The 12,591-nt window shown below is 45.1% G+C and overlaps 1 protein-coding gene across 4 annotated transcripts in view; it reads right to left on the bottom strand.

Moving 5' to 3' along the window:
• ZNF704 (zinc finger protein 704) overlaps positions 1 to 4,922 on the bottom strand; it is a 51,891-nt gene extending 46,969 nt beyond the window's left edge. For 3 of the 4 annotated variants that reach the window (XR_014513888.1, XR_014513889.1, XM_083451166.1), the window contains exon 1: positions 4,575 to 4,921. Coding sequence is in view for 2 of the 4 variants with exons in the window: in XM_083451166.1 (XP_083307292.1) it covers positions 4,575 to 4,886 (312 nt within the window). In the remaining 2 variants the exon portion in view is untranslated. Of the gene's footprint in view, positions 1 to 4,574 lie in introns of all 4 variants that reach the window. The other variant, XM_083451167.1, reaches the window with a different exon arrangement.
• Between the last annotated feature and the right edge of the window lie 7,669 nt (positions 4,923 to 12,591).

Genomic DNA, 12,591 nt, shown 5'->3' with positions numbered 1-12,591 from the left:
TATTATTTACATTATATCAATGCATATCACCTGATGATAAAAAGTCAGGTTTTAAAATTCTCAGTGTAAGCATTTTTCAGGCCCAAATGTTAACAATGCAAAACTGTACTCCTCAACAGCTTCCTTCCCCCATATAAAAGAAATATACCATAATACTTCCCCTTATGCTGCATGTTTCTGAACAGAAGTGTTCTTGTCATACACAGCAAACGTGTTTGATGTTTCTTGTCTTAACCAAGCTGAGTTTATTTCTGGCATCAGCAACAGGTTATAACTCTTTGCATTCCAAGCCAACTATCGTGTGTCAAGTGTTTGTCAGCCTCCATCACCGTTATAAAAACATATCACATTAACCATCAACACAGTTGGATCTTTGAGAAAAGCCTTTCTGGAGCAGTCAGTACACAATGTGGTTTCAACTTGTCCATTCCACACCTTTAGCAATGTTGTTAAGTAAGCATTATACAGTTTTAGATATGGGGCTACATTCAGATGCAATGCTACTCCATGATTTAGCACTTCATGAAAGACGCGTTCTCCTGAGTTTGCAACCTCCCTAATTCTTTTCCTCGAGGTGTTTGGAATGCCCCCTCCCCCTTTTAGTTGTTTTGTTTTATCCAAACTAGAAATTGTGGTTGAATGCTAGCTGTAGTCATTTTCAAAACATTCCAATTTCAAACCACCAATTATGAAGCTGAATTGTTTGAACTAACTATAGTGGCTGTTACTTATTTATTTAAAATATTTACTATCTACTTTTCATTTCCAAAGAATCCAACAGTATAGTACATTAAAACCAAGGCAACAACATAACAAAAAGCATAGCACTAAAATTGCTACAACTTAATCACCAGGAGGAAACATGATACAATATTAAGCCATCAAGATCAGGAACTAATGTTCTGTGAAAGCCTGAGTGAACAAATGAGTGTTCAGCTGAAGAGGAAACTCAGAAGAGTCAGTGTCAGCTGTACCTCAGTCGTGAATGAATTCCACAGTCCAGGTACCACCACTAAGAAGGCCCTTCCTCTGTATAGTGGTACCTTGGTTTACAACCATAATCTGTTCCGGAGGTGCGTTTGTAAATCAAAACAGGGTGTAAATAAGGTGTGCTTTTGCCAATGGGGCCTTCCCCCCCAAAATTGTTTGTAATAAAAAGAAATGGGTCGTAGTAGTAATAATAATAATAATAGGTTGCAAACCAGGACATGCACTTCCAGGTTTGACATGTTTGTAATCCAAAACATATGCAAACCAAGATGTATGCAAACCAAGGTAGCACTGTATTGACACATGCTTTATTTCAGCTGCCTGAAGGAGTGCCAGCTTGGCCCTGAGACTGTGGGTGCCTGGAGCCTTGGGTGCCATGCATTGTGCATGGCCTTGGTACTGAAATTTGTGGGTGCCCAGCCCCCACAATGGAGTTTTGTGGGTGCCCGGGCACCCCAGGAGCCAGCACCTACAATATGGCTGCCTGCAGCACAGGCAGGAGGGTCTCCCTTAAAGATCTTAACACAAAGGCGGGTCTATATGAGAAAAGATATTCCTACAGGGAACCAGATCCCAAGTTGTTTAGGGCACCTTGAATTTGGCTCAGCAGCTAAATTTCTTTACTATTAATTGCATGGTCTATGCTGTCTAACAACATCAAAAGGCCACAGGTTCCCATTTCTACTTTACCCTATCATGCTCTCTTCTCTAGCAGATATTGGGTTAAACTAGCATGTGTCCTTCACTGTACAGCCAAAAACATTTCCAAGCATGCAGCACAGTTCTCAGGCTGCCATATTTCGACAGTGAACATGAAAAATGACAAATATATATTCTTTTGAATACTTTTAAACTGTAGGTCTCCAATCACCACTTATCATCCCATTGCCTACAAACACTCACAGCACTGCAGCCACTGGTTCCATCACTGGCACATCTACCAATTCAGGAGCCAAAGCACCAGTGTTGAAAATCTCAGTTTTCCATGTCAACCATAATCAAGAAAGCGAGACACATACATATGCACAACATATATCCTTGAACATGGCTTGCATTAGTGGTGGTGTTAAGATTGCAGAAGGGAAAATCCAAGCTAAGGTCACTTTTACAATACGTGTATATCAGAGCATTCATCCCAATTTGTTTGCAGTGAGCTCATACAACATCATGTCAAGCAATTTCCGCACTTTCCAGTACATTTTCCCATCACTTTCCTTACCGCAAGTCCAAAAAAAAAATGTTTGCATAGGTTTGTTGTACCAGTGTGCCAAATCCATTTAAATAGTGCCACCTGCATTTCATAGTACGAGACTCAATCCTACCTGCAAAATGGCAACAGTTTGGAAGTGGCTGAATACAATTTTAAGGGAGATGATACATCAAAAGATACATCCTCCTGTCAACCTGTTGGGCAATGTAACATTTCTCCACGCTTTCTCAGCCAAATCACAATTGGCTGTGGTGTGGTTATGTAAAATTGGACATGGTAAATACTGATAATGATTAATAATAAGCCTTGCATACACTTCATACTGTATTTCACTGGGCAGCAGAGAATACATTTACAGCATAGACTTCATAGGGTTACATATCTCCCTGTTAACTCAGGGAATCTATCAGGTACCTTTGTAATCTGGACAACTGCAAGATGTCATATAGGATAGCCCCACATAGAACCATTCAGAAGTTTTAGCTTTACCAGAACACGGGCCTAGTTCTACAACAGTGACAATGGTAAGGAGCTTATGAAGCATAGAAAACTTTATGTAAACCTCTACGTGGGCAAGCAGAATAGAAGTATAAGAAATAAAACAGTGAAAGACCACCTGGACTGATTTCCTATTCATCTTCTGGGCACAAGAGAGGAAGTGGGGCTACCAGGGAGGACTTCTTAGTGGTGGCACCCCAATTTATGGTTCCCCAAACAGTACCTCCTTCAGTCAACTTTTATCCTTTGTTTTCCCAAAAACCTTTTCCCTGATTTTTGGTCTGATTGTTAGCTTCCCTCTGGCTCTTTAGATCTTGATGCATTTTCATGTTTTTTTGTTTTAATTGTTTCTTTGTCACTTCTGTTACTAAGTTTCTTTGTATACAATGCACCTTGCAAATTTTTTAAAAAATTGATGGGCAATAGAAAAATATAAATTATGAAATGCCATTACCCTGCATTATGAACATTCTTTGTAATATTGAAACTTGTATATGAATGCATTGACGATAAAGTAAATGCATAACAACAAAATAAAAGTTGACCTTTAAGATCCAAAATAGCCTTAGGTACATACTGCCTGCCTCCCCTAAATCCCACTGCAAAACTGAAGATCACCTATGAAGCATCCTGTAGTAGAGTCACACATGCTTGTTTCAGAAATTTTAGAACCATTTCTTCACTGGTCACAGGGGACTCTGGTCACACACAGTGCAAAGATCGTGCTTTGCAGTGCAGTCGTTATGCTCATCTACTCAGAATTCAGTGGGGGTTACTCCCAAGAAAGTGTGTACAGGGATGCAGCCTTAATTGCTCCAACTACTATCCCAATATACCTGCCCATTACCCATTCACACACACCCCAAACACTTAATATCCCCATGGCTCTCTTCACTGCCTCATTATGTTTTACCATTATCTCCCGTTTCACTGTTGCTGCTAAGCCGGCTCCATTCTTTTGCAGCAGCGTGGTTCAGATGCATGCATTTCAAAGCCTACACGCACACCCTAGAAGCCAACAACACTGATCCCTATTATCGATGGTCATTCCAGCATTGCCCTCTACTGTCAGAGGGCACTTCGTTTCATGTTATTCCTTCTAGCACAGCACACCATCCCTAACCCTGCAACAGCAAAAAGTTCGGCAACACAGCACAACAGACCGTGCAAAAGGATCGCTGTTGATGCTTTTATTAAAAAAATGTAAACAACAGCCATCTTTATTTACACTATGAGCTAACTGTCTGAGATGGGTAACAGCAATCCCGAAGGGCCCTTACAAACCAGTAGATTATGCTACATTTCCTTGTTTAAATCCACAATATTTTGGTTTTTTAAAATGCACTCTACCTCCCCACCCTTATACCCTTTCCACCCAATACGGTAGACGTACACCTGATGCCTTTGTCACACATTACATGCACCCAAACCCTTCCCTGCAGACAGCTAGATTTCCCTCGCAATAAACGTGGGTAGGTGGGTGGGTGGGGGGACAGTTATGCAGCGGGGATGATATGCGGCGGTTCTCCCGTCCAGCTTGGCAGGGCAGTCAGATGTGCAAGCCTGCCTTGCAATGGAGTCGGTGCCCCGTCCCCCCAGCCTCGCGCTGGGAAGGCACTCTGCGTATGCCCCGATGCCCCCTTCCCCTTTCTTAACCGCCCATTCTCTTCCTACCCAGGGCTGGAATTCGGGGTTGCAAGCAAGTTCGGGGCGGGGGGCGCAAGCGAGGCCCGCCTCCCGCGCAACTTCCCAGAGGTCGCCCTATGAAGCCCCTCCGGAACGCAGCCCGGAGACTAGAGCAACGAACGACGACCCCGCCGGCCCAGGCAGGCGGCGGCTTCGACGGCGCTTTTCCCGCCCAGCGACGCCGACGCACCTTGAGGCTCCCCCGGGCGGCCGCGTGGCCCTTGCCCGGCCCGGCGTGCTCCACCGGCGGCGGCGGCGGCGGGCTGCCGCTACCTCCCGCTCCTCCGCCGCCCGCCTCCGCCTCGTCGGCGTCGTCGTCCTCCTCCACGTCGACCACCACGTCTTCCTCTTCGTCCTCCTCCTCGAGGGCGGCCGCCGAGCCCTCCCGCCGGGGCGGCCTCCACGAGTTGTCGAGCTTGGGCAAAGGCTGCGCGGCCGACGGCGAGGCGCTGAGGCGCCGGCTCCCCAGGCTGGAGCGCTTGGCCAGGCGCCGCGCTTGCATGGCTGGCCGCGCCCAGCTCGCCTCAGCGCGGCGCGCGGGAAACAGCAGCGGGCTCGCTCGCTCGGCGGCGGCGGGGCTCGGCTAGGGGGCGGCGGCTGAGGAGGCACTCACGGCGAGCAGGCGAGAGGGCAGCTGCTGCCGCCGCCGCCGCCACCACCGCTCGGAAGGAAGGCCGGCCGCCGCGCTGCGGCCATGAGGGCGACCCGCGCCGAGGGCAAGCGGCTCCGGGGCCCCGGCTGCTTGCCTTCCCGCAGGCCCGGCGGTGGCGCTCCCCAGCTGCGGGGAGGGACGGGCCGAGGCTCTTTTGCTAGTCTCTCTCCGCGCGGCGCGCTCGCCCCAGCCTCAAAACCCGGACTGGAATCGCCTTCCTGTGCTGCACAGGCAGCCGCCGCCGCCGCCGAGGAGCTGCTGCTGCGGGGCTCGGGACGCTCTCTGCTCCCTCCTGCTTCACCTAGCAAGCAATAACTGGCGGTAGTCCGAGGTGAGGTGGGCAGGGCGGCAAAGCCAAGGCCCGGCGGAAAGGGGAGCTTTCCCCACCACGCCACCCCGTCCGGACCTCGCGCGAGGAAGAGACGCTGGAGGTGCAAAAAGAAGCAGCAGGTGGAGGATGGCGCGCGCCTGATTGCTCTTTGGGAAGGGGCAAAAGTGAAGAGGCGGAGAGAGCATCCTCGGGGGAAACGTCGCCAGAAGAGCCCTAAGACCTCCGGCAGTTCTCCGGATGATTGTGGTAAGCCCGCAAGCAGGTAGGGCTGCAAAGACTTCTTCCTGTCAGAATCATATAATTGTAGAGTTGGAAGGGACAAGCATCTAGTCCAGGCACCCCCCAAACTCGACCATCCAGATGTTTCGGGACTACAGTTCCCAGCATCCCTGACCACTGGTCCTGTTACCTAGGCATGATGGGAGTTGTAGTCCCAAAACATCTGGAGGGCCGACTTGGAGGTGCCTGATCTAGTCCAACCACATGCAATGCAGGATTCCTCCCCCCCCCCACGTGGGGGGCTCGAACCCGCGACTCTGAGATTAGGAGAGCTGGTGTTAATTAGTGTGGTTGATGCTGAACCAGGCAGAGTGACAGGGTAACTTGGTAGAATGTCGCTTCCTATGTTCCTAACCTTTTCAGCCCAATCCAGTGTTGGTTTATGCAGACCCTGCTGTTAAATGGGTCTTATTCTGAAGTAAGTCTGTGTAGAATTGCATCTGAACAGCCTAATCCTAGGAGCTGAGCTGCTCCTAAGCTCATTGAAATAAATGGGTTTAGGGAAACTTAGCTACTCTGGATGTTGTTTGGTATTAATGCTGTTTGTCCTTATTTCAGCACCTGGTTTTTCATTGCCTTTTTCTGAAGCTTTGTTGTGCATTTGCTCAAACTTGCCCCTTAGTGGTGGCTTTCCTGGGGGAAGGGCCCTCTGCCCCTTTCTCTTAGTTGTTGCTAAAGGTGATCCTTGTGTTAATTGATAGAGCAGTTAATCAGTCTATGCCCCAGAGCCCTGAGGTCCACTAATCAATAAGTAAGTATTAAGCACACCATAAAAAGTTCTGAGAAATGTATAACCATAAAAATGAAAAATAACCAATATTTTTAAAAAACAGACAGACCTGCTCTTCAGACTGATATCAGTGTGGTATTAGGGTAGAAGCCCACCATGTTGCAGTAATTTTCAGATTAACCTTTCAGAACTATTTTTTTAAAATCTCAGAGACCATGTGTTCTACACAGAAGAAGCATGATCGAGAATGCAGGCTAATGTGACAACAACCCAGAACAGAGACCAGAATAATCTCCTCTGCTACATAATTACCTTTTGTGCCAAGTGGAATGGATAAAGGAAGGAAAACAATGTAGCATGAATACAATAATTATTTATTTGTACACCATGTAGATATATTCGCTGCAAAACACACACCCTGTTCAGTGTATTTACAGGCGCAGACCTAAGTTTCCAAAGTCAGATAAATGGAACAGCATTCAGTTTGCAATTCTGAGTTTTGGCAGAGGGTGTTGATGATACCCAGAAGCCAATGTTTAGGGACAAAATTCACCTGGCACCCATCATTAGCTCCTTCTAACCCTGTGCCCATTCATAGCACAGAGGGAAATTTCTGCTGGCTCAGAGCCACCATCTCTGTACTTAATAGGAACAGCGTTGGCATGGTTATCCAAACCATATTGTTCTTACTCAAGGCTTCTTCCTGCCTGCTTTTGCTCAAGCACTAGAGCACCAAAACAAAACCTTGGGAAACAACCACACAGAAGCCTCCTTTGTTTTCAGATCATTGGGGCCTTCAGACCTTTATCAGCTCAGTAGCAGCATCAAGGCAACTTGTTTTCACAATGTTTTAGGAACTTTCCATTTGGGAATCGGTGACCTACAAATCAAAATGAGTTTAAGATTGTTCCCTTTTACACAGTGCACAAAATGTCTTCCACCTGTTAAGAGGCTTGTCACTCTGAGATGCCTTCAAGACCAAGCAAGCTTAACTCTATAACATCCTTAGTCATTTGTCATGTTTGACAAATTATCTACAAGATGAGCAATATTGCTGACAACCTTGGAGGATTGTTGGTTAAGATGGCACTGGATGTAAAGCTGAGGTCTAATCTCTAACTGGAAGAAAGAGCGGAGGAGCTCCAGGTGCTTGAAATAAGATTTTAGCTTTATCTATTTTGGAACAAAATAAATCCTTCATTTTTAGCAGCATTTCTCAAATGCAAGTAATGTAGAACACAGCTGCCAAAAAATGTCCCCCCAAGGAAGGATTTATTCCTAAACATGTTGGGTCTGGAATAAATCTTATTTCAAGCACCTGGAGCCCTCCACCCCTCCTGCTGTTGGTGCTTTCCTGATTTTGTGGTTGATTATCCCGAAGTCAGCCCTATTCAGGGAAGTTTTTAGTGTGTAATGTTGTATTGCGCTTTTAGTACCGTATTTTTGGTTGGGAGACACTCAGAGTGTCTGGAGCAACCCAGTCAGATGGGCAGCATATAAATAATGAATTATTATGATTATGATTGTCAAAATATCTAACTAGCCACACAGTCACCTCCCACTACTTTTCAGAATTAAGTACTTAATTCGTTCCGGAGGTCCGTTCTTAACCTGAAGCACCACTTTAGCTAATGGGGCCTCCTGCTGCTGTCGCACTGCTGGAGCACGATTTCTGTTCTCATCCTGAAGCAAAGTTCTTAAGCCGAGGTACTATTTCTGGGTTAGCAGAGTCTGTAACCTGAAGCGTATGTAACCCGAGGTACCACTGTATTTGTAAAAGGGAAGGGATGTGGTGGATCATCTTTGATGTGGCACACCCCTTTCAACATAGACAGAATGGATAAAGTATGTTTTTGAGCCAGCCAGCCTATCCCTGTAGGTGCAGCTTCCCATTAGAGTAGGGGCTGCAAAATGCACTCCTATTCTCAAAGAATCGCCTCAAGGGAAGCAGTGCCTGTAAATATGGTCTACCACACCAGATGTTGATTGCTTTCAGACTGTTGCCATTTTGCAGGTGGAATTCAGGCAAATTCTGGTTGCACAAATAAAGTGGATTTGGTGCACTTGCATAATAACAGTCCACCTCTGGATTTGTGTGTGCGCATGCCCGTGCATATGTGGCAAGAAAAGGGACTGGAAAGTGTGTGATAATGATTGCAGAGAGATTAAAAAGTATCATATCAACTAAACAAATAGTCTTGAGGAGTTCCAACTGCTGGATGAACTCAAAGTCACCCACTTTATAGGATTGTTAGAAGGCTGCACAAAGTATGAACTGTAAAACACTTTGCATTTGAAAGTATTAGAAGTAGAATAGAAATAATACTGTGGTTGTGAGAGAACACAGGGTATTAGGCAATATCTAGAGCTGGTGTGATGCAAGGTCACAAAGTTTAATTCTTGTAGGCCTTGTAGTTTGTTACTTAGTCTGCAAAAAGGTTCAGGGGCTAGGACGAGCCTGGAATCTCCTGCCCCGCCCCCAAATTGTCCTGCTTCATAATTTAATGGGACATAGCTGTTGCATTTCATGTGGTTTCAAGACTTCTGTTCCAGTGAATCTCTGTTTCAGTTAAACGCTAGCTCACTCAATGGCTTGTGGGCCGATACCTTGAACTGAATTAATCTAAGCTTCTGCTGAAAAATCCATTACGGCTTTTGCATCAGACTGTTCCTCCTACCGGCAGAATGCAGTCTGTAAACATGTGTGGCTCTGTTAAAAAGTCAGCCTCTCATTGGTAGAACTACTCCAGGCCTCCACTAAGCTACACATCTGAGCTGTCAGTTACTTTTATAGTGTGCACTAGATTTTGGCGCCACAGCTGGAAGTGAGGTTTTTGTTCCATAACAAAAACATGAGCCTGAATGGCAGTGCGCAGAGGAGAGGAAGGCAGACGCTTGGAGAGAGCCTGAATGCTGTCAGGGGAGCTTTTGGGTTTTCAGAGAGAGCATTCGGATTAACTTAGTATGTTTTGTTTGTATTCTCAGTCATTAAATGTGTTAGGGTAAAAATGAAAAATAATGAGCCTCAGTGTTGCACAGTCTTATAACTAGTTCTGTAACCCCATGAAGGTGATGAAGACAAGATCTTGTTCGTGATGAAAAATGCAGTCCTGTGCATGTGTGCTTAAATCCCACTGAGGTTGGTGAGACTTCCTCCCTAGTGTGTTTAGGGTTGCAACCTAAGGCTATGGGCTTATTTGGGAGTCCTGTTGAAATCATTGAGACCTGTTTGTTAGTAAGCACCTGCACAGGATTGAATTGTAGGTGACAATTCACATGACTGTTCGTATTCATTTATTTATTTATCTGGCTGAAATCAATACGATTTGTCCTTTTTGTGTGTGTGTGAATTGGACTGGTATTGTTCCCCTTGATGCAAGTTTGCAGAGTTGCAACATACAGTCATACCTCGGAACGGGTTACTTCCGGGTTTCGGCGCATGCACAGAAGTGCCAAATTGCAACCCGTGCATGTGCAGACACGGCACTGAGGGTTGTGGACGCTGCAGGTTGCAAACGTGCTTCCCGCATGGATCACGTTCGCAACCTGAGTGTGCACTGTAATACATTCTGGTTCAGCTATTTTTAGACTACAGTGGTACCTTGGGTTAAGTACTTAATTCGTTCCAGAGGTCCGTTCTTAACCTGAAACTGTTCTTAACCTGAAGCACCACTTTAGCTAATGGGGCCTCCTGCAGCCACCGTGCCACCGGAGCACAAAATCTGTTCTCATCCTGAAGCAAAGTTCTTAACCTGAAGCACTATTTCTGGGTTAGTGGAGTCTGTAACGTGAAGCGTATGTAACCCGAGGTACCACTGTATTTCCCAATCAGCGTTAGGAATTGTTGCCAGAGGGTTTTAAAAAACATATTCCAAGCAACAATGTGTACTTAATCCCTGGCAATAATACTTTATTAGACCCCTTTTCTGTACCCCATCTTTAGTCCTGCTAGATTACACCTGCTTTTCTACCTTGCTGTGCATACATAACTCACTGAGAAGTGAAAGCAATTCTCAGAATTGTGATGTGTTGCTAAAGTATGTTTGTGGGTGCTATTTCTCCCTATGAGCCTTACTCCAGTTTGCTATATAGTAACTGAGGTTAGATGACAACAAGGCAATTGTGTTGCTGTGATCTGGCTACTTTTTGCTTCCTTTGGTCTCTTGTTTTAACTAGTTGTCACTCACTGAATGAAAGGCTCCTAAACTGGAAGCTACAATTTCTAAACAAGCTTTGAGCTATGGCAATTGCTTGTTTATTATTCGTTTCATAAAATTTATATACCCTTTGATTCTTTCTTGGTCTTGTTGTGGACACAATGGGAAATATTTTTATTCCACTAGGTATGTGGGAAGGGAATTTTTTTATAATTGTATATGCATTTAAAATACATGTTTTATGTAATCCGCTTGGGAACATTTGTGTTGAAAGGCAATACTGAAATAAATAAACAGAGCCATGCAGTTTGTGAGCAGTGCATTCGATACTTGAAGTAAACTCTGAGCTGGTTTGGACACCATGGTAATCATGGTTCATCATGACATGGTTGCTGTGATGGGAAGTAGCTACAGCAAGTGTCAAGCTTGTGTACTCCCTTAGCCTTTTCTTGCAGCATGGCTGCAAAGAGGAGAGCAGGTGCATTGTAGCTGTTTTTAGACTGTATCAGACAATAAGTGGTTAATTTTAACCCTGGCTTATTTGAAACAAACCATCTTCAAAACATAGTTCATGAAGCCAGCTTATTTCAACAAACCATAGTTAAGATTAACGGTTTGGGGTTTGACTAAACTGCAGCTGATATGAAGCAGAAACTTTGGATATCAGCCACAAATAGGGAGAAAGGAAGTGTGCAAGTCTGAGCTTTGTTCCTGTCACAATACACTATTGTTCCTTCCTGTCACAATAAACTGACCACAGGCCACAGTCAGCAGCTTTGTAGGTTGCAATGGGCCACTATTGGCTTCTTATATAATTTAATCCCACATGTCACTTAATCACTTAATTAAATACAGTCCCATCCTCTAACCTTTTAAAATGGCAATGCGGAGGTGCAGCAGAACTTTAGCCAGCAGTTTGCAAGTTGCCTTTATGGCACAAGGAACAAAATGTTCCATCTTCAGAGTACCTGGTTCGAATTGAGCCTCCTGCAGCCTTCCAGAAACTTAGAATGGTATTCTGCTTTAAAATCATCAAACTTTTCCAACAAATAAGGTGTTTCATTTCCTATAAATGTCACCTGATGGGTCACTCTTACTTTAATATTAATTCTGCTGGCAAACCTATGACAGAGTCCATCTCTCTTGCAGATACTTCTGTGTATGCATAGGGGCAGGGTTGTTAAACATCCCTGTTTGAATTTCTGTGAGACTTCCCAGGGAATGGCTTGTCTCTCCACCTTAAGGCCCACTTTGTGGGAGAGGATGGGTTCCTAACTAATTATTTCAATTGAAATGGGAGAGGGAGAGCATCATAAGTTCTAATTTAGGTCAGTTAGCACAAAACCCATCACTTTGATTGGTTTAAGAGATGCGCTTTCTACAGGGATTTTGCCATTTTATTCTGCGGTGAAGACACTAGGTTTTCCAGCTGGCATCTATTCACTCTGGAACACTGGTAGCTCACTGGCATTCATCCACATAGCTGTAACTTTTTGAATACAGCAAATTCTTTATTGTGATTCACAGAGAGCAGCTCTCTGGTTGCCTTTTAATCTCAGCCTGGTCATGGAGATTAGTTGATTTGAGCAGTGCCAACTCACTAAGTATAGCTGCTCCACTCAACTCAGAAGTTATTTGTGAAATCAATGCATGCAGCATTCTTTATTTGGCTTCCCCTCCCTTAAAAAAAGTAGTACTGTTTTAGTCAGTGTTAGGATTTTAGTGGCTGTGCCACTTAGTATTGTTACAGATCTGGGGTAACAGAATTTGCGGGTGCAAGGGCAGCCAGTAGCTGCTAGAGCTAGAGAATGTTAAGGGGTTGAATTTAGCTGATTTTTGGAGTGTTGAAGGGAAGATGCTAGGCCAGTAGAGAAATACAGGCTAAGCTCCCTTTCCAGGAGAGGGTCTCATCTGGGATAGCATGACAAAAAGTGTTGATGGCCCATCACACGAGAATTCTGGGGTCTGTGCCAATGGAGGTTGCCAAGTTTACACTGACCGATGACGGTAGGTTACAGGAAAAATTATATTTATTATTATTTCGGTCACAGACCACTT

The sequence above is a fragment of the Podarcis tiliguerta genome, assembly GCF_965153285.1.
Source record: "Podarcis tiliguerta genome assembly, chromosome: 7".
Taxonomy (NCBI): domain Eukaryota; kingdom Metazoa; phylum Chordata; class Lepidosauria; order Squamata; family Lacertidae; genus Podarcis; species Podarcis tiliguerta.
Note: the sequence above shows the minus strand (reverse complement) of the source record. Positions and strands in the feature narration are given on the sequence as shown.